This window comes from Galeopterus variegatus, unplaced genomic scaffold (genome assembly GCF_000696425.1).
Source record: "Galeopterus variegatus unplaced genomic scaffold, G_variegatus-3.0.2 Scaffold645, whole genome shotgun sequence".
NCBI classification, from domain to species: Eukaryota; Metazoa; Chordata; class Mammalia; order Dermoptera; family Cynocephalidae; genus Galeopterus; species Galeopterus variegatus.
Genome location: NW_007726756.1, coordinates 390,313 through 413,316, shown reverse-complemented (window position 1 = coordinate 413,316; position 23,004 = coordinate 390,313). Strand labels below are relative to the sequence as shown.

At 33.6% G+C, this 23,004-nt stretch overlaps 1 protein-coding gene across 1 annotated transcript in view; it reads left to right on the top strand.

Annotated features, from left to right (window-relative positions):
• The window catches only part of SLC12A2 (solute carrier family 12 (sodium/potassium/chloride transporter), member 2), a 175,076-nt gene that overhangs the window by 125,633 nt on the left and 26,439 nt on the right, over positions 1–23,004 (top strand). Inside the window, exons 9-17 of the mRNA XM_008570930.1 lie at positions 1,486–1,613; positions 1,712–1,796; positions 4,491–4,642; positions 9,286–9,393; positions 10,637–10,760; positions 11,872–11,973; positions 12,851–13,006; positions 14,283–14,382; positions 18,912–19,023. Of these exons, the coding sequence (XP_008569152.1) occupies positions 1,486–1,613; positions 1,712–1,796; positions 4,491–4,642; positions 9,286–9,393; positions 10,637–10,760; positions 11,872–11,973; positions 12,851–13,006; positions 14,283–14,382; positions 18,912–19,023 (1,067 nt within the window). The remainder of the gene's footprint in view (positions 1–1,485; positions 1,614–1,711; positions 1,797–4,490; positions 4,643–9,285; positions 9,394–10,636; positions 10,761–11,871; positions 11,974–12,850; positions 13,007–14,282; positions 14,383–18,911; positions 19,024–23,004) is intronic.

Here is a 23,004-nt window from a genome sequence, read left to right as displayed (position 1 = left end):
GGGCGCTCTCAGGAATCTTCTTTTGCATCGGCCCTAAAACCTCGAGAATGTAGTTGCTTTTTTTCGTTGTAGATTAGTTGATCAGTGATTTATTTGTTTTTTGTTGCTCTTGGAAATGCAAATAGTACTCTGGCAGCACAGCGCACACTTAACAGGCTCGCTCTGTCCTCTGGCACGCTCACTCCATACCCGTCGCCATCTTGCTCCCCCCCATTCCATCTTTAGATTAAACCATTGCCACAACCTCTAATTGGTCTCCCTGCTTCAGATGTTGACCTCTCTGGTCCATTCTCCACACAGTTAGTCACAACATGTCATTTGCATGTTTCTGACCCTATCTTGGCGTATCATTTTATTTAGGATTAAATTTAAACTTCTATAAAATTTTGTATAATCTGATCTCTGCTGATCTCTCCAATCTCATTTCATTCTCTCCCTTACTATAAGAGCTTTACCTTAGTTCTTCAAAAGAGCTATGTCTTTTCCTACCTTGAAGTTTATACTGGTTGAGACTTATTCCTGGTTCACTCTTTTCCTGGATCATCACATGGCTGATTCTGGCTCAGTAAAGTCTCAGCTTAACTAATATTTTCTTAGTTATATCACTTTAGCCTTCTATAACCACATCGAATTAGATTCTCTCTCTTTTATTCGTTATCACAACTCCCTGTTTCTATCAGTATATTTACCGTTGTTTATAATGACCTGTTTCTTTATTCTGTAGCTGCCCATTGAGGCTCTTAAGTTCCATAAAGGCAGGAACCATGTTCAACTTGTTCATCTTGTACTTTGAGATTCTAGATAGCTCTAGTATAGGACCTGGCATATGGTAGAGACTCAAAATACTGAATTGGTTGGATGGGTAAATGACAGTTTGTTGTTTGAGTGTCAGGACCTGTCTTTCAGAGTAGATGAAAACAGTAGGACTAGCTGAAGGTTTCATTATCATTGAAATGGAAAGGATCTTTATTTAGGGTGCCTTAGCTAAAATTATCTGGCAGCCTGATGAACAGCCTCGAAAACCAAATAGGTTACCATTAGGCAATAGAGAAAGCTGTGGACCAAAGTCTATGCAGATAATATTAAGTTGGAAGATATATATATTTTTAAAAAGGTTACAGATTAGTATGGGCGTTCTTTTTGTCTCCTTACCTTCTTTTTTATTTCTCTGACCTCCGAGATTGAGGGGGTTATCCACACTTTGATTTACATTTGGTTTAGTGATAATCAAGTCAGAAGCTCTTGAAACACAATTAGTAAAGTATACAAAAAAATTGAAACATGATTTAGATCAAATCATCATATTGATTGTAAACCATTCCCTCATGTAAGAAAAGAGGAACACATAATAAATTGAGAAATATGTAAGAATTTACCAGTTGCTTGAACTAAAGAAAAGTTAGAAATCATATATACCAATTACTCTGTCCTAGATTATTAGGGTCTAATCTGCTATTAATTGCTAAAAATATTTTGTTTATGCAGATGAAATATTTAATGAGAACTTTGGACCAGATTTTCGAGATGAAGAGACTTTTTTTTCTGTATTTGCCATCTTTTTTCCTGCTGCCACTGGTATTCTGGCTGGAGCAAATATATCAGGTGATCTTGCAGTAAGTATTATGAAGTACTATATCAATTATATGTAAAAAGCGGTACATGTATGTTTAGTTTTAAAGATAGACTTAAAATTTTTTTTCTTGTCTTCTAGGATCCTCAGTCAGCCATACCAAAAGGAACACTCTTAGCCATTTTAATTACTACAATGGTTTATGTAGGAATTGCAGTATCTGTAGGTAAATAGCCTTACATTTCTTTGTGTTTCAGAAATTTTATGATGTGTACCTACTATAAATATTTTCATGATATTTTCTGACTTTTAAATTCGGAAATATTTTGATAAAAAGGCATGGAGTTGCTTATTATAATTTAAAAATGCTTTTAAGGAATCTAGTAGTGTCTTTTATAGACATTATCTAAATCACCAAATGCTTTATTGTATCTGCTCAAGGATTTTTATTACTTATAGTAAATTAGAAAATTAATTAAAATTGGGCTGGCCACTTAACTCGTTTGGTTAGAGTGTGTTGTTAATACTACCAAGGTCTAGGATTAGATCCTTCTACCAGCCAGCCACAAAAAAAAATTTTTTTAATTATGTAGAATTGTGTCTGTAAACTCTTAAATTTCACTGAGATATATTTATTGAAAATGTAATTCATGTGTAGAAGCAATTGAATTTTATTCTCTGATCTTTACAAATTTCTCAGTATTTTTGTTAATTGTGCTTATTTTTATCTTCATATAATTTTATTATATGAAGATTGTTTCAAGGCCATTAAGCAATGATTGCCTTTTCTTTTTCGATATAAAAACACTGATTTTGAAGAACAGAATATATTAAATAGAATGAAAAGTTTTCTATTGAAGTCTTTCTAAATAAATAGTCTTACTAAATAGTCTTTAAAGGTTATTTACGATGTAGGCTTTTAAAATTTGCTGAAACAATCTGGTTCAGAAAACTGGTTAGTTTAATTATTATTAATTTACATACAAGTTGCATGCAGTGACTATAGATAAATTCTAGTGTTTATTACACTTTCACGAAACTGTATACTTTATCCAGAAAGTATATGTTCTTGAAACGTAAGTATTATTTTTAATGTCTAAACTCTAAATGTCAAATTTTTCAGTTAATTTTCTTAAACATAATAGAAAAGTCAATCTTATTTAATACCAATCAAAGGAATTACAAATTACAAATTCATAGACTACACAATATGAAGATTCCATTTTATTTCAGTAAGAAATTTCATTTTTGCACTATATTCACTGATTTTTGGGGAAGTGATGACAGAACTATATTTACAAACTGCTGCTATTTGCTTAAATGTAATTTTGAAATTTCACTAAACAAGAGTTAGAAATGCTAATAATCAGTATTATCCTGGGGAGCTGAATAGGCATTTAAAAAGAAATTTAGGTTTTATTTATCCTTACAATTCCTACATAAATCTCTGAAATTCATTTTGAAAAAACAAATTAATTTCATATATATATATGCACTTGGCAAAATATATTTGTGTTCCCTTGAAAGTTCCTAGCATGCTTGTATACATTATATATAAGCTAGCTAAAGAAAATTTAAAGAATGATATAGCTGATTATGTTTCAACTTGTAAAATAGTTTGTTATAGCAGATAAACATTTTCTGTTTTTATCTGACCCTCTAAAATTGCTGGCCCCTCATACTCATTTCATTCTGTCTACACTACTTTGGAGCAATAAGAATAGCCCCTTCTCCCTGATGTTCAGTAGCTGGGCCAGTGAAGACATCCTCCATACCAGTGATTGTTACTAGTTCAAAGCAATGGAATCTTTTTTCTCCAAAGAACTGCAGGTAGAGAACATTGGAATATGAGGCACTTGAAAGCATAGCTGCTTTCGGGCTGATGGGAGTCACTAGGCTCTGCTCCCCCCCCATCTTCTGTTGGTTTCAGAGGTACCTTTATGGAAACATGATTTTGCGAACACTGCTTTGAATGATAGATGAAGAAATTGAAGAGTAAAGAACTGTGTGTAGTCTGTCTAGTCATTAAAATATTTTCCCCTCTCAACCTTAGTTTTCTGCTTATTGTTCAGGTTTTACTGTAATGCCCATAATTTTTATCCCATATATGATGATATGATACTGTAAAAATGCTCAGAAAATAAAAATATGTAAAGTGTAAGGAATGGTAATTACTGTTTTTATTCTAAGTAATGAAGTGCTTTTTAAATGTTTCATTATGGAAATTTTCAGTTTTACACAAAAATAGAATTTCCTACCGAACCCAATATAACTCACTCAGCTTCAAAAAAGTTAGCCAAAATACATGGTTAATGGTAATGGTTAATCTTGTTTCATCTATACCCAATGACTCTGCCCTATGGGCTGGTTATGTTCAAGTGAATCTTAGATAGCATATATTTTTTTATTGTCAGGGTAATCGTATTTGAGACAAAGATTTATATTGAATTATAACTTATTAATATTCAAATTGTTTTCTCTCACAGTAGATTGGTATTACCTGAAGACTTATCTTTAGTCACATTTAAGTATAAAATATTTGCAGTATAGGAAGACACTTTTGCCATTTGGAATTCTTTCAGTACAGTGTTTTTATATTTGCTTAAGGACATCTTAACCAAATAGGCTAGGAAATAGTTTTTCTAATATACTATTTTCCACAACTATATTTACAAGGTTTTTAAGTGTGTTTGTGTAAATATTACTCTTTATAAAAGGTCCAGTTTCACTACTTAAATATTGAGGATCACAATGCTTTCCAAATTCTGTTCAAAGTAAAGCTGTCTTAGTCGCAAATACAGTGTATCCTATTGTGAGTATATATACAATGAGTATTTTGATTTCTTTATGAGTATATATAATAATTTTGAAATGCACATAGCTGTGAGCTATATTATTCTCATTGTGACTTGTGCTTCAGGTTCTTGTGTTGTTCGTGATGCTACGGGGAACATTAATGACACTATTGTAACAGAGCTAACAAACTGTACTTCTGTGGCCTGCAAATTAAACTTTGACTTTTCATCTTGTGAAAGCAGTCCTTGTTCCTTTGGCCTAATGAATAACTTCCAGGTGAGCATTGAATTTATATTATACAGACATTCCTTATTTATCTAGGGGTCAGAGTGTTATCAATCTGACCATTCAGAATATAGCCATAACTTAGAAGGGAGGACTGTTGTTAATTTATACCCAGAAAAACTGTAGAGAATAGGGCAAACAGAAAAATATGAAAAGATGAAACCTGAGGTGAAAAGGGCCCCTGAAGGCAACACTTTTATATAGAATATAGTGTGTGTATGCAAGGGTACTTCAGAAAGTTCAAGGAAGTTTTATACTGTTTTTTAATTCTATTTTTCCATGAACGTTTTGAAGTACCCTCTTATGTAGTATAAAATCAAGTATCATATGTATAGTATATGAGTATACTGCTTCAGAAAACAAGGAAGCATTGGAAGCATCTCACACATGATCATATTTGTGTGGGTCTATTTCTGGATTCTCTATTCTGTACCATTGATCTTTATGTCTATACCTCCACCAATGTTATGTATTCATAATTACTGTAGTTATATATTAAGTCTTTGACGTCAGGTAGATTAATTCCTCTCACATTGTCCTTTTTCAAAATTGTTTTAGCTATTTAGTTTCTTTGACTTTTCATATAAAATTTTAGAATAACCTTGTGTTTATCAAAAAGTCTTGTGGGTATTTTGATAGTAATTGTATTAAACTTGTATATCAGTTTGTAGAGAATTGACATGTTTTACTTTGTTGAATGTTCTAATCCATGAACAGTATGCTTCACCATTTATATATTGTTTTTTTCATCAGCTGTGAGTATTTTTCAGCATATGAGTTCTGTACACATTTTGTTAGATTTATACCTAAGTATTTCTTTTATTTTTAGTAATTTAAATCCATACTTATTGAAATGAGTTTAGTTTCTAGTTAGTGGTGTCCCTATAATTTCTTTATACATACTTGTTCTTTTAAAAAAATATTGATTAGAATCAGTAGTGTTACTTTATTAGATATGGTTCACGTTAAGTCATACTTTACTGAACTACCATTAATAATAGAATTTAGTAATGGAGTCTTGAAACTTTCAAAACATATGAACTGCGTAAAGATTAGTGTTGTCAAGTATTTGGAGATTATCAGTTCTGCTGTTTATACCTCTATTAGGGTATTGAAAGTGAAATGAAATTTTAGTCTGTCAAATCTGTGGGTTTTTAGAAACTGAAAAGATTATAGAAGGGGAAAAGAATTTACTAAAATGAATCAGGATAATTTTGAAAGTTCTTAAGTCCTAGGATGGTAAAATGAAGAACACAAAGGTGTGGATTCAAGAGATTAAAATACCCTGTGGTACATTTATAGAATATGTGGTTCTGCTGATTCCAAGTGAAAAATAAAAATTTTGCTTTCCAATATTTTTCCAGTATTGTAAAAACATAATAAACAGAATAATTGATGATTTAATGTATTTAGAATTCAATGCATATTTTATATAAAATGTGTAAATTTTATAATAAAATTTAACTAAAATTTTTAATCGCATTATTTTTTTTCTACTGCATGATTTTAAGCAATTGTCTGTACTTTCAGTGGTTATAAATATTGAACCAATTATGTAACAGAAGTTTAGGTTTTCTAGTCACAAGACTAGGCAAAACTGAAGGAATGAAAGAAAGTATTCAAGTCCAGCTAATGATTCAGGCCTTTTCTGACATTGATACTGTGTATGAAAGGCACAAATGTTGGTCTCTGCCCAGTGACTGAAAATGCCAGTCAGATTTCTGTCTTGTTACCTTAAAATACAAAAGTATATTGTCTTTATAAAGTTTAGTATAAACCCATTCAAGCAAAGAAGTTTGGTATAGGTAAAGCTGCTTTTCTAATTTAAAAAATGCTTTGTAAGCAATACAAAATAGGAGGGAAATCTTGTAAAAATATAAATACCTTGTCATTTGGAGAATGAAGAATGGTGGACAGAACATAACTAAGAGGTATATAAGTTGGGAGTCTTCATCATAAAATCTATACAAGTCACACTTCTTAATGCTGTTTTACATGTATTGACTTTTCATACTTCGGGGAATAAAGTTATTTTGGCTATCTTGTTAGTCTTAAATTTTTAATTTTATATATAGTCTTATTATATTTCTACATTTTAGTGTCTTCTGAAACCTTTGACTCACCATTGCCTAATAAAGAAAATGTGAGCTGCTTTATTCTGCCAAAGCCCTTTATATGTTAAATCCCACTGCCTTCTATTCATACGGGACTTCATAATGGTGTGTTTGTATACATATACATACATGCTTACCCTATTCTCTTCTTTTATTCAATGCTTCTCTCTGGTTGGGAGGCGCCTGCTTTTTAGTTTTACATGTCCAAATCCTTCTGCCTTCAAGGAGACCCAGTTTCATGAAGATATTCTTGAACTTCAAATCGTCTTCAACACACACACCCCACATAAAATCTGACCATTCATTTTGTTTACTTGCTACCTTTTTATTAGACTTTTGCCTTTTTTCCCCCCTCACTAGAGAAAAGACCTTTTTTTCCATCTTTGTTTTCACTATATATTGTGGACAACACTGGTAATTACCATTATTTGCATTTAATATATTACCCTTGTTACTCATATTTTACCAGTAAATATTGGGAAGTGCAGAGGTTATTAAATAAATATTATGAGAAAGCACAAAACCTAGTAGGCCCTAAAGTGTAGTATTTCCAGGTGCTGAGCATTTCCTTAATTCAGAGCTGATGGAAGAAGGGAAAATGTAGTTGTGTCCTCACCATGAAAGATGAATGGTATAGTTACATGTAATTTTGGTAATGTCAGTTTTGCTTTAATCCAGCAATGTAGTACGTATCATTCATTCTGTTATCCACTTGTTTCTTCATTTATCTCCTCTGTCGTAATTTAACCTTAAGATCATTACAGACAGGTGTGGAATTTTATGTAATCTGATAAGTATATACAGCAGAAATCAGGTCTATTTATTTTTATCTTTGCTCATCTTATCTGTCCTTTCCAATCTACCTACCTAAAGATAGGGTTGGCAATGCTAGATAATCTAGTATTAAATACTGTGCAAAGTGTAATGACTATGAAAAATGCATGGCATATATGTAACTACTAAATTGTTATTAAAGGGCTGAACGGAAAATCATCTTTCCAAGTCTTTTTCTCCCCAACCTTCTCAGAGAAGTCAATGCTAATATTTATTAAAACAGGGTTAAATATGAAAAGTACATTTCTTAAGTCTACTGGAAGATACAGGGAAAGCCTATTTAAGCAAAGTACAGTGGTTTAGGTACATATGAAATCAAGCTTATGCATCATGGCCTAGCCGTTGTGTCCACAGCTAACTTTATATCTGGTTTAAACTATTAAATTAGTCAAGTGTGTGATAGTCATAAATGGCTTAAAACCTTATCTCCTTATCCCCTGGGTCTCATTTCATATGTTTTTCGTCGATATAAGTGAAAGGTAAATTCCCCTAATGAAATACTGTATCTAGGTGTTGATCACCGTTCACTGCTGGGAAATTTATAATGGATAGATCAAGCTGACAGTACCTGAATCCACCAAACAATTCCACCTCAATTTCCTATTTTGACAAATTTCGAAGATACAGAAGGAACTGTGCAATGAATACCTGTGTGCCTATTGTTTATATTCTGACCTATTTGCTTTATTTGTGTGTGTGTGTGTGTGTGTGTTTGTATGTGTATTATTTTTCTCCTCAATCATAATGGAATAAGGCATAGACATTAGGACATGACAGTCGGGTTGAAGTATTTAAGACATTCTTTGCAAGCACAATATAGTTATCCCACTTAAGAAATTTAATAGTGATGAAATACTGTTGTCTAAACATGTTTCCATGTTTATATTTCCCCACTTGTCCCAGTGATATCCTTTATACCTATTTTTCCTGGCACCAATATCCAATCTAGGATCACACATGGCATTTAGTTTCGATTCATTTTAAAATCCCTTAATCTAGGGGAGTTCCTAGCCCATCTTAATCTTATCAGTGGCATTTTTAACAGTCCCATCGAGTTATCTTACATTGTGTCCCTCATTTTGGATTTATCTGATTGTCTTCTCATGATCTAAGTAATCAATCCTTTTTTGTTGTTAAAAAAATAAAGTTTTTATAGGGAAGTGTTTGAACGTGTACACAGAGACAGCATTATAACATACCTAATGTACATATTGCCCAGCTTCATCAGTTATCAGTGCCTGGCTAATTTTGTTTCATTTATAATTCCCTACATCCCAGATTATTTGGACAAACCCTAGACTTTATATTATATCCTTTTATCTGGAAATATTTCTACATTTTTTTTAAAGAGCCTTTAGCTCTAAAAGGCTCTTTAAAAAAAACAAAAACATAATCATATTACTATCTTAACAGGGATTGGCCACAAATTGATCATTGTTGAAACTGGGTGATGGATACTTGGCAGTTCATTATACTGTTCTCTCTGTCATTGTGTATGTTTGAAATTTTACAAAATGAAAAGATCTTTTTAAGGTAGTAAATCTGTTTCAGAAATTTGTAATGCACATATCAAATTATCCCCAGAATTAGTCTCCATTATTAGAATAATTAAGATGTGACTACATAATATTGTGTTTTTTAGAAATTGTAAGACTTATTTTTCCATTTTTGTTGCTTTTATTTAAGGTAATGAGCATGGTGTCAGGATTTGCACCATTAATTTCTGCAGGTATCTTTTCAGCTACTCTTTCTTCAGCACTGGCATCCCTTGTGAGTGCTCCCAAAATATTTCAGGTACATATTTTTATTTTGTAGTCTTTACTAAAGGGGAAGTTAGGGTAATACCTTTCTATTTGGGATTGCTATTTTCAAATTATTTGCTTCTGTCAACTTCATATATGTATATGATATATACACATGCACATATATCAAGATGGGTATATTTGGTTTTATGTATATGAATGTGACTTTGTATATTTATGTCAAATTTATGCATTTACCTACTCTCAAGATGTAGTCCTTGAATTGTCTTTGTATAAGTGATGATTGATTTTTTGCTTTTTTGATATACTTATAAATCTTCAAGATGTCTTTCTAGGGATTAGGATTGCAGTGTAAGATCATAAATCAGATGTAGTATCTAGTTCCAACCAGCATGATGCCAACCTAAGTGTTTTATTTTACAAATATTTGAATACCGAATGTGTGTCACTCATTGTGTTAGCTGCTCAGGGTGTAATGATGAATAGATAGACATGATCTCCCTTTAATGAGCATTAAACAGCTGATACCAATTAAGAAATACTTTTTATTACTAAGTCAAACAAATTTTTGGATTTGGAGTGTTGATTCTGGAGCCTTGTTCTTAATGTTTTAGTTATAGCCACTGAATATGGTAAAAGGTAGAATATCTCTCTTAAAACAATATTCAGTAATGTTTTAAGTAAAGTGGTTAAGTTTTATAATTAGGATTTTTATCTGGTTAAGTTAGGATCTGGACTTGGTTTTCTTAAAATAGATCACCTGTTTCATATTTTCAGGCTTCTAGCTTGCTTTTATTTGTCTGCCTGCTTCTGTGATATCATCTTCAGAAATAAAGGAATTTCAATATGAGGTTGGGGGAAGATGGATAAAATCTTCAGAATATTCTTTTATTTATTTATTTTATTGAAACATAAAGATTATACTAATCTGTGGGGTACAGCATTAGATATTAATACCTGTGTGCAATATGTGATGCTCAAATCAGGATAATTAGTACATTCAGCATTATACCATGTAATCACTTTTTGTGGCACTTCACCAGGTTTTCGCTAACCCCTTATTCCCCTCCCCCTTCAGCAGTATTCTAAACCAGCTGTTTGAAATGTTTGAATCTCCTTTATAGTTTATAGGTGAAGCAGTGCGAGACAGGAGAGAAAGAGGACCAGGGGTTAGAAATTTGGGTTTTATTTCTGATTAATCTGTTGTAACTGAAAGCAAATCTGCATGTCTAATTTTAATATATTTTATTTTAATATTTGCATTTCTTCATTAGGCTCTATGTAAGGACAACATCTACCCAGCTTTCCAGATGTTTGCTAAAGGTTATGGAAAAAATAATGAACCTCTTCGTGGCTACATCTTAACATTCTTAATTGCACTTGGATTTATCTTAATTGGTTAGTTATATAAATGGTGTGTTAACGTAGATTTTGGTGCATTTATAGTATTAGCTCTAAACATTGAATTATTAAGTTATTAGTGGACTGTTTGGTATACTAAATTAGTTCCTTTGTTATCAGACAAGAATGTTTATAAAGTGCTGCAACCAGTAGCATGCAATACATATTTGCTAAAGTTATTATCTTTACTAAATCCCCCGTTAGGGCTAGGGAGATCTCCTAGGTTCTTTTCTCGAAAACAAATATGATAATAGCATAAGGAAGAGGATTCCAGTGTTCCCCATGAAGGTAGTACCTCTGCTGATCTTTTTTTGACACTTTTGCCTCTGATCACAAGTGAGATAACAGTCTTCCACTGAAGATGACATTGGACTTTTAAGTTTAAAGAATTTCGTCTAACCTCTTAGATTAGTTGACATTAAGAGTCGGATGATACCACCAAGTGTCGTGGGGCTTTGTGAAAACTAACTCTTAGGTAATGTAGGTAGGTGTGTATTTGGTGTAGCTACTTTTGCAGAAGTTGGTAGTGTCTAGTAAAGTTTTCCATGATCAAGGAGTTCTCTTTCTAGGTATGTACCCTAGAGAGACTCACATACATGCCCAAATGAGCCTTATGCAAGAATATTTTTAGTATCACTAATTGTAATAGGGAAAAATGGAAGCAACCTAAATCAACAGAAGAATGAAACTGCAGAATAATATGCAGCAGTAAAAACAGTGAATAAACTTGGTCTTCATATATCAATATAGCTGAATTTTAAATATAATCAATGTAAAACAAAATTACAGAGTGATACATATATAATATGGTATTATTTATATAACTTTTAAAACACCTTCTACTGTATAATGCTTATGGACTGTATATGTGTAGTAAAACTACATAATATGATTGGAAAGAATGCATCAAGTTTGAAATAGTGAGATATGAAGGGAATTTAAACTCTGTACATAAGGTTTAATTTCTGAAAAGTAAAGTATATTAAGCATAAATGGAAAAGTATAAATATTTATTAAATCTGAATGAGTGTTCATTGTGCTATTATCTATAATTTTATGGTTGAAAAATGTCTAATATGTCAATAAATTTGTCTCATTTCTTTTGCAGCTGAACTGAATGTTATTGCTCCAATTATCTCTAACTTCTTCCTTGCATCGTATGCATTGATCAATTTTTCAGTATTCCATGCATCACTTGCAAAATCTCCAGGTGATTTTACTTTTTAAAAATGTTTTGTTGATGTATTAGTCTAATTTCTAAGAGAACTTTGACACATCTTAAAAGATTGATGTGTGGGATGAGCTCAGTCTACTTTTACAGTTAATTCTTCAAAGATTTCTTTATCATGAAGTTCACTGGTAATACTTAGTTTCTTGTCTTCAAAGCATTTAAGATAGTATTAATATCTAATTCTAACACTGTGAAAGAATTATTTTACTGTGTTTTAAAATGTTTTTCACTGTTTAGCTGATTTCTATTTCAGTCCTAAGAACACTGTTATGATATAGTTTACCTATCCAAAGATGTTTTTCATACAAAGAGTTCTGTGGAATTCTAACAGAGGAGGTCTCTATCAACAGAAAAAGTATATGGGACTTTTGTTACAAACTATGACAACAGGTGGAAATCAGGGAAGGAAGGAAATGAAGGAACAAAAGCATCATTTCTTCTAAAAATCTAAAAGTCTCTCAGAACAGGAAAGATAAAATATGGGAACTTTGGACACAAAACATTTTAGCTTCAGTTTTTACTTTAAAAATATAAGTTTTGTTGAAATGATTTTTTAAAATATTTTTGGCTATGGAACTACTACCTATCAATGAACATTTAAAAACATGGTCTTCAATATGTTTTAGAGCGGGCTCAATTAATAAATACTTCACTAAATGGGAAAGGTATATATTTCTATAGTCAACTCTTAGTTTTTCTAGCAAGTGGATGAATTTTTAATGATTTTCACGAACATTTTGTTTGGAATGTTTTGTATATTCATTAGAATATGGATATGTCTCATGCTAAACACCAGAAAATAAAGCCACAGATGAGGTATCTGAGTGACTTTAATCTGTTTTCTTTTTGTTGTTAGGATGGCGTCCTGCATTCAAATACTACAACATGTGGATATCACTAATTGGAGCAATTCTTTGTTGCATAGTGATGTTTGTCATTAATTGGTGGGCTGCATTGCTAACATATGTGATAGTCCTTGGGCTGTATATATATGTTACCTACAAAAAACCAGGTCAGTGGCCTTTTCTATTTAGTATTTCAAGCTAGAAAACGTTTGGAAGTTCTTTGTTATTTTTTATATTTGAGTATCTTCTCTTGTTTATTTGAAAGGTACTTCATGTAAAACCTAAAATACTTTATTTCCCAATACATGTAGTTTTTCATTTTGGTGATGGTGGTTTGTCAAATATGTGTAGTTCTAATAAAAGAGTTACTTCAAGACTTTTTATTTCTGTGGAATACCATTCTTACCCATTAATTGAGTTTAACTAATTCTATTTGTAAAAAAAAAGAAAAAGTAAGTTCTTATAATTAACTTTCTGTTGCACTCAAAATGTATTTTAAAATTATTGTCTGAAAGTATTCAGATTTGCAGTATTGTAGTAGCTGTTAGCCTAATAAGCATGTGTATATAATCTCCTGTGGTCTTAGAACTGTAGTAAGTACCATGGAACTCATAAAATATTAGAAGACATAGTGTCTTTCCTAGTAGGTTACTGTGTACAATGGAAAATTGGAGAAACATACTTTAACTGGGAAATGATTAGTGATTACCTAGTATATGTCATATTGATAATAGCTAGGTATATCACCACATAAGATGATGATGCTAGAGTATATTAGGATTGTTCCAGTATTCAGCGTTGTAACTTGTAACACAGAAAAAGATCTGACAAGAAATAGAATGGATTAGGAAGAGATTAAAGAGTAGTCGCAATATTGTAATTTGTAACTGTGAGGAAACATTTGTAATCTAGAAATGATATGTTGATATTCTGCATTAGAATGGTGGCTCTAGAAATAGAGAAGATGCTATTTTAACCATTTTAGAAGCACCTAACATTTCTATTAAGTTTATAAGTTAACAGATGTCTGAAATCATCATTTGATGTCCAAGTTGTTTATTCAGTAAGAAATTTTCTTGTTTAAATAACCTAAATAGTTAAGTGCTATAAATAGTACTTCTTGACAATTAGAGATCTACCCCTTTTTCTTTAGACTTCTGGCTACATAAACAATAATTTGAAAATATTTTTTTTATTTGTGAGTCTTCTGAGTTGTATGCACAGCATGCTTGCAGCCCTAACATCTTAGTCTTTTCTAAATTATATTTTTTCTTTAAATGCCATTTTAGTTAGATTATCATAGTCTTAATGTCCTGCTTGAACTGTTGAAAGTTACAAGAGTTTATTTTAGCAGTTGACTTTTTAAATACGAAAGCATGAATTCTGTGTCTCAAATTGGTTATTGATTGATTGTTAATATTCATGAACACCATTTTCCCACAGATGTGAACTGGGGATCCTCTACACAAGCCCTGACTTACCTGAATGCACTGCAGCATTCAATTCGTCTCTCTGGAGTGGAAGACCATGTGAAAAATTTTAGGTAAGTGAGTAAGTGATAAGGTAACATGGAAACATGTTCTCTTAGCTGGCCAATCAGTTCTTAAATTATTGTTTAGTAACACTTTCGTATATTGATATGATATGTCACAAAAAGTCCTCTAAAAGCATAGAATATTATTTTTTCTTTTGGTTGGACTTGGGCAATTTAATTATTCAAAAACAAAATTGTATGAATAAAAACTTTTATCTACCTTAGAAAAATATTCAAGTTTTAGAGGTCTCTCAATTGCAGACTTTTAAGTGATAGGTGTCATAAAGTGAAGGTTTTTTTCCCTCCATGGCCATTAAGGTTATATAACTAAGTATGAAATCCATAAAGATTTTTGTCATACCTTATTTTGTAATTTTATCAAGACAAAATATTTTCATGTTGATTGCTGCTTTCTCATCAGTGACTAACTGGAAACCATTTATATTGATAAAGAATCAATGCCTTACAACAAAGACCAGTTATCACTGTTCTCCTCAATAAATGCCTTTTAGTATATTTTATGTTTAAAATAGTTTGTCATCAATATAAAAACTATTCATTAATTTAATGCGTTTCTAATAATTGATGGAATTCAATTACTGAAGCACTATGATATATAGGTCTTTAAATGCAGAAATACTATTTGCCTATATAGATTCTTAGGTTATTATATATACTTAGTTAAAAGAAGACTTGTCATTATTTAAAAAAAAAAATTAGGCAGTAATTCTTAAATTGTTCAAATTCTGATTGTGAACAGGTGACTTTCTTTAGTCATAAGTAATCACCTCTCATTGGCTTTTGCATAATAAGCACACAGATGTGTTCCTTGTTTGTCAGTAAACCAAAAGGGAAAATAATATTTTTAAAAGAAACCCTGAAGACTGGATAAGTGCCAGAAAACAATTGCTGTACCAAATCTCTCCCAGTAAGAAAAGTCTTTGAGTATTCTTTTTTTACTCTGTTGGATTCCCCCCCCTCACTTTTTTCTAGAAGATTCATTCTACCATACATCTTAGCAACCTTAGCACATGATTGTTTTTCTTTTCTTATGAAGTTGAGAACTTTCACATTTTCACTTAAAGGAAGCACTTCACAGCTTCTCTTTGGCATACCTGAATTGCCAGCATCACTTCTCTTGTGCTTTGGGGCCATTATTAAGTAAAATAAGAGTATTTGAACACAGCACTGAGATATCCAGGCAGCTACTAAGTGACTAAAGGTGGATGGCATATACAGGGCAGATACAATGTGGATACGCAGGACAAAAGGATGGCTCACATTCTGAGTGGGATGGAGCAGAATGGCACAAGATTTTGTCAGTTTAGAATGGTGAATGGTTTAAAACTTAAGAGTTGTTTATTTCTGGCAGTTTTCATTTAATATTATCAGACCGCATGTGATCATAGGTAACTGAAACTCCAGAAAGCAAAACCATGGATAAGGGGAGAACTACTGTACTATTTGATTTTTTTTTTTTTTTTATGACCGGCAACGGATCGCAACCCTCAGTGTCGCGCCCGTACCGGACCAGGACCGGCAATGGGATCGCAACCCTCGGTGTTGCGCCCGCACCTCGCTCAGCCAGTGAGCGGCTGGTCTGTATGTGGGATCCGAACCCTCGGCGGGAGCACCGCCGCGCTCCCAAGCGGCGCACTGTAGCAGTGCGCCACCGGGCCGGCCCCTGTACTATTTGATTTTTAATTTTAGTCATTATCTATTGTTGTCTTTTTTCATCTAATAGTTTTAGCTTATAATTTTTTATGTTGTTGAACTTTCTGTTTATCACTTTCTCAGCCTTCACCAAACTTGCTAAAAGATTTTTTCTTCACCCTGTAGTTTCTTTCTTGAAGTTTCTTTTCCACTGTTTCCTGTTTCTCTAATTTGGGTTTTTGGGTTTAGTCTCGTCTGAAATGAAGTCTCTGTAATCCTTGGCAAGGGAGGCTCTGCATTGGTGAGTGGGGCTTGTCATTTGAAGTCCTTAATGTAGATTAATGTGGCTTTGCTGGTTTTTTGAGGAATTTAGGTCATTTTAAAGGCTTTCTTTTTTATCTGATTAGATTTCCCAGAAACCAATCTTTTAATCTCTGCTTGTAGGTAAAGTCCTGTCTACCAGAGTTCTGAGAGTCAAGTGGGGAAAGGAGCTTGGAGGTCTCAGGGTTCAGTATATAAATGTTCTCCTAACTCCCCTACTTAAAGTAGCTTACTTCTGCCCTCAGCTATTGCTGGTATCTCCCAGATTAGAGGCCCTCTCTAGCAAATAAGCCCCAGCTTAATACGGTTGGGGAGGAGCAGGGACAGTTGCTCCCCATAGTGATGGAAATGATTGGGGTCAGTCTAGTTGCTTCTTATGCAAACTTTAAACCAGTCTTCCTTATTTAAGTTTAACACACTGTACCTGCCACTTCCAGAAGCACCTACTGCTTCTAACCCCTATATATTTTGGTGATTTTTTACATACAAAATCAGGTAGTTTAATAGCTTTCTCATGTTCATTTAGGATTTAGCCTTTTCCTGATTTGTCAGATTCTGTACTGTTCCTCTGTTTGCTTTCTAGCTTTTAATATTCCAGTGTTACTGTGTCCTCTCCTATTCTCCATATCGTGGTTTTGTGCCTTTAAAAAAATCTTCTAGGGAGATTTTTGAGGAAGGAGTTAAAATCAAAGACAGTGTTGATTGTCGTTCAGCATTGTTCCCTTTGCCATTGTTATTCAAAGGTACCCTATTACTAACATGTTTCATATTGTACTCTTTTTGGTAAGATAAAACTATCAAATTATGTCTTTGTGGCTTACTGTTTAGGAAACATAAGGACTGTAAGTTAGTTTCCCACAGTAATAGGTTATATTATTTAGGATATGGGTTAAACTGCCATAACAGAAAGACTGAAGAATACTGTGGTTCATACAAGAGAGACAGTGTCAAGTGATAGCAGAGGTCGATGGGTGGTTCATGGCAGGTAGGCAGATTTGCTGCACCTGGTCAGTCAGGACCTGTGTTTCTTATACTTTGTCAATCTGCCATTCCCTAGGAGGTGTTTTTGTCCATGTGGTATAAGTCATCACCACATCCATGGGAAAGGGAAAGTATGGAGAGAGAACAGCATCCTTTTTTTTTTTTTCCTTTTTGTCTTTTTTCGTGTCCAGCAACGGGATGGCAACGGGATCGCAACCCTCGGTGTTGCGCCCGCACCTCGCTCAGCCAGTGAGCGGGAACCAGTCTGTATGTGGGATCCGAACCCTTGGCGGGAGCGCCGCCGCGCTCCGAAGCGGTGCACTGTAGCAGTGCACCACCGGGCCGGCCTGAGAACAGCATCCTTTTTAAGGGACATAGCATGGAAATAGAAACATTTTGTGGGCTGTAAGTTAGTCACAGGGCCATGTTTAACTGCTAAGAAGGCTTATTTCCTAAGAAGGAAATGTACTTCTGGCCGGGGAGCTATATAACCTACTAAAGCTTAGAAAGCGAGACTGGATACTCAGAGATAATTAGCAGTCTGGGTCATAGGGCATGATTTCATGTTTGATTACCCAAAACCAACTCTCCCAGACTGAATTCGTTTTTCAGCTAGTTTGATAAAATTCTGATAAGTTTAGTATTTTTTGAAAGTCTTTATTCAGGTTTTCATGCTTATTTTAGGAACTGCCCTAAAAGGTAATTGTTAATTTAATGTTTAAGTCAGAAATTTTAGTCTGTTTGCTTTCTGTTAAAGTTTATGATTATATAAATTCAGGTTTAAGGAATTTTTCCTAACCTGTTCGGGCTTATTAAATGAATACTTGAATTTTTTTTATTAAATAAGATTGATTTCCCTTTTGAGTTAGCAAAAATCAAGTTACAAATGTAGGAAAGTCATGCCACTGTATCATATTTTCAAAAACAATTGAATTCAATTTTGGCTCTCACCATCATTAATTATAATTAACACTTTTTAGTTCAAATGCAATTTTTTTTTCACCATAGGTGGAAACATTAAAGACATTAAAATTAAGCTGGATTAGAGAGGGCTGATATCATGAAGTAGAAGTAGTTACGATGTGATCAAGCTAAGGAATGTGACCTGTTTTGTACATGAAGACAAGGCCATGCTCTCAGGGAGTTTTGCAAGATCTGTGAAAGAACATGAGTAATTATTACCTTTAGAAGATGAAAAGTTAAATATTTTTTAACTAGCATGGTGATATTTTTCTATAATACCAACCAGAATCTTGATGTATAATATTACCTATTACAAGAAGACTTCAAAAAATTCATGGAAAAATAGTATTGAAAGATAATATGAATCCATAAACTTTTTGAAATATCCTAGTATTTTATAAGGGTATTTGGCGTGATGTTTGTTCCAAAAAAAGTTTTCTTTCTGCATTTCTCATGTACCAAGGCCTGATTAAAAGTCATCATCTCCTCTGAGAATCCTGTGGTCTGTGCCTTAAGGACAATTGTATGGCAAAGGTTTCTTAGGGAAATTTAAAGCCATGTCCTTGTTGCCAAAAATATAAACTTTGCTAATGTTGTTTATTTTCTTAATCTTAAATTAGGCCACAGTGTCTTGTTATGACAGGTGCTCCAAACTCACGCCCAGCTTTACTTCATCTTGTTCATGATTTCACAAAAAACGTTGGTTTGATGATATGTGGCCATGTACATATGGTAAGTATCAGTTTGTTTTCTACGTTAAAACATTTTTTACTCTGTATAATTTGTAATTTATAGGGCTTTCTAGATCAGAAATAATATGATAAATCTGTTGGGTTTTGTTTTTTTTTTTAAGGTAATTGTTGTCTTCAAAATATTTTTGCCTCTAAACAGTCTCAAAGTAGCATTTTATTTTGACATTTTGAACTTTTGTTGATCTACCTGTCTGTCTTTCTTTTTGTTTAAAGATCTCAACTGGCTTTATTTTGATTCTAGAATTGGGCACCACTTCACTCCATAAAATAAAATAAGTGTACCAGTGAGGTGAGCAAAAGAGGTTGATTTTATATGCAGAAATAGGGCTGAAGAAAGCAGATTGGTTATTTCAAAGTTACTTTCCTTGTAAATTGGAGACAGGGAAACAGAAAAATAGAAAAATAACTGATTATTTAACATCAGATTACTTTAGACTATTCTTTTTGTGTAGGAATTAAAACAGACAGACCTCATTACTGTGCCTATTGAAGATTGAAATTGCCTGTTTGGGAAATTGCTCTCTCTCTCTCTCTCTCTCTCTCTCTCTCTCTGTTTTTCAGGAAGAGGTTTAGGTTTGGTGACGTGGAACTTTAGCAGGGATGACTCTTTTGATTTTTTAGTCTAGCCTTTTGAGACTTAGTGCAGAAACTTAGTCCAAAACATGACCTCTTGTAATTTTTATCTAACAACCCCCCGCTTTTGGTCTGGTTCTCACTTAGGTGAGAGTGTGACTAAAACTTAGGGCATCAGTACTACTCTGTTACCATAGTTTTGGGTTACCAGTCTCAGTATACCATTCATAGGTTAAGATTCCCTCTGCACCATCATGCATTTCTTTAAATTTTTGTCATTCCTGCCAAAGAGAGACCATTTGATGTTCAAAGTATGGCTGCATACAAACTTTTAAAACTTTTGAGAGAATACAGTACACGAGGGAGACTAGTATTATGACTGTCAAGGAATAATACCAAGAGTTAGGAGTATGCTCCTTAGCCAGGATCCCCATGAGCCAAACCAACTAAAATCAAATAGCCAGATGAGAAGTGTACCTGTTTTAGACAGTAACTTGTTTGTTAATTTTTTGTTATACAGAGTCTGTATAGGACCCTAGTGTATTTATCCATGTGTGGCAAGAATGTTAGCAACTGCACAGACTACTCCCTTTTCATCTAGTAGACAGCTAACATCCTGTGACTGGGTTAAATTAAAGCAGAGAACAACAACTTGCAAGTTAACCACAGAAGCTACAGATTGTGAAATTTTAAATACACCATTATTCTGCCAAGAGAAAGATGTAGGTATAAATACAGAAAAATTAAGAGGGATAAGAGTCTCATTATGATAAGAAGTCTTGCTCTGATGGTCTTGGGAAAAGATGTCCACAGCGTGAAGTTGGCAACTTCTCATCCTGGTTTGCAGTTTGAATGTCTCTGGTTATGGCTTCAGGCATTTTTGGTGAACTCTTTGTGTGGCCCACACATAAGACTTTCCGTTGAAATCTACATCAAGTTGTGCAGCTTTAACTAATAGGGCTTCAGGAACAGAATAATTCTCGTTCTTTTTTTTTTTTTTTCTTTTGTCTGTTTTTTCCGTGTCCGGCAACGGATCGCAACCCTCAGTGTTGCCCCCGTACCGGACCAGGGACCGGCAACGGGATTGCAAACCTCGGTGTTGCCCCCGCGCCTCGCTCAGCCAGTGAGCGGGAGCCGGTCTGTATGTGGGATCCGAACCCTCGGGCGGCGGCGCTGCCGCGCCTCCTAAGCGGCGCACTATCCAGTGCGCCACTGGGCCGGCCCGATAATTCTCGTTCTTAGTTGGAGAGTTGTAGCTAGATATTAGAGAAAACTACAAGAATTCAGAATCCAGTCCAATCTACAGGTAGATAATAAAACCTCAAACAATGAACAGGCTACAATCTAATAACAGATGTAATATAATTTTCTTTTGAAACCTAATTTTTTTTCTCTATGATCACCTGTATTGGTACCAAAGATAACCATGGTAAGACCAATTTGCCTGGTTATTTACGTAAGTGCAGCAAGAATAACCACATAGACTTCCTTGAAATTTTCTTCGGAAATTTTGACAAGGAATATCAGATTGGATTTGTAAAAACCTCGTTATTCTAGGAAGCCAAACCAAGGGAGGCATTAGACTTTGCCTGCTGTGTATCTAATATCTTGAGTTTCCTGGACTTTCCAGGAGGTGGCAACTTTTACTCCTTCAGTGTAAGGCTAGAACTCTTGAAGCTATGCATTCTGTGTACATTTCCAAATATGACATTCCAGTCAGAGCCTTGGAAATGTAATCAATGTTTCCAATTGTATCCTGTTAAAGAGGACAGATTCTTACTTAACTTATGTAAATAACCATATTGCCATAAAAATAACAATACTCATGAATAGTTTCTGAATTCTGGAGGAATCAGGTAGAGAGGAAAAGCAAATATTTGAAATTTTTGTCTAAGAGAATATGAGTTACCAAATTGCTGTAAGCTATAGGTAGCTTAGAAGAAGAAGAAACTTTTCTTAAATCTGGAAAACAAAACATTAAAAGAATGAGCAATGTTTTAAATAAAGAAGCCATTAAAAACCATAATTCTTAATCAGTTCATTCAGTCTCACATAATTAAGTTCTCCCTCTGATCTTGGTTAACACTTTCACAAACCCTTCAGTTTCTTCACTAGAATTTTAGAAATTTAGTCCAGTGGAATTAACTCAGTTATTAGAAACCTCTGCTTGTTGCAGTTCTTTTCTTTCCATGAACATCCTTGAAGACACAACACTTTAGGATCATAATTGTTTGCAAAGCACTTTCAGAAAGAACATCAGAATAAGACAATTAAATGTGGACATCAACACTTAAAATGGCCATGTGAAGATATGATGAGAGTTACAAATTGACGAAGAATTTGATTATTTCTGTAGCATATAATTTTAAAATAATCAAAATTGCAACTGATCGTATTTTTATGAAGACGTCAGATTTATAGGAACTTTATATAATTTTGGAACCTATATTACTAACATATTTATATAAATATAACTCAGAAGATTAAACATCCTTTTTTTCTTATATATCCTTTTATTATTGTTGTTATAACACTTACAAGGTTTCTCTTAAGTACAGAGATGTATGAAGAAAACCCAAGAGGGATCAAAATCTCTAGATAACATAATGTAAAAATATGTTGACTTAAAAAAAAAAAGTAAAACATATGTAAGGTTGAAAAGTCAAAGAATCGTGAAAGACACAAAATGAAAAATAAATACTTCTTCACTCACTACTGTCCCACACAAAGTTCCTCTCCCCAAAGGACCACTGTTAAAATTTCCTATTTGCTTTAGTTTGAAATGCATTTCTTTGCCAGAATTCACATCTCATCTGCACATGTGTATTAATCTGTTTCTGTTGCTTATAACAAAATACTAAGACCTGGATAATTTATAAAGAAAATGAAATTTATTGCTCCCAGTTTCAGAGAGTAGGAAGTCCAAAGTGTCAGGAACACATCTGGTGAGGGTCTTCTTGGTGGTCGCTTTACAGCAATACAGGGGTCTCACGTGGCAAAAAAATGATGGACCAGAGAGAGAGAGTTCCTCGTACTCTCCTTTTAAAACTCTCAGATCCACACCCCTGCCCACCATTATTAATCTATTCACTACGGCATGGTCCTATAATCTAATCACCTCTTCAAGGCCCCACCATTCAATTACCATAATAGGATTTCCTACCCTCAACAGTTAGAGTGGGGATTCAGTTTTGGGGGACATTCAACCCACGGCAAGACAGGTCTATTTTTGTGCTTTCGATTTTCTGTGCTGTTTCTCTCTGCTGTTCCAGTACTAGTACGATACTGTTTAAAGTATTTCAGTTTTACCACATGTTTTAACAGCTGGGAAGGTAAGTCTTATGTGACCATTTCATACTGATTGTCCACATCTGCTGTATATTGCAAT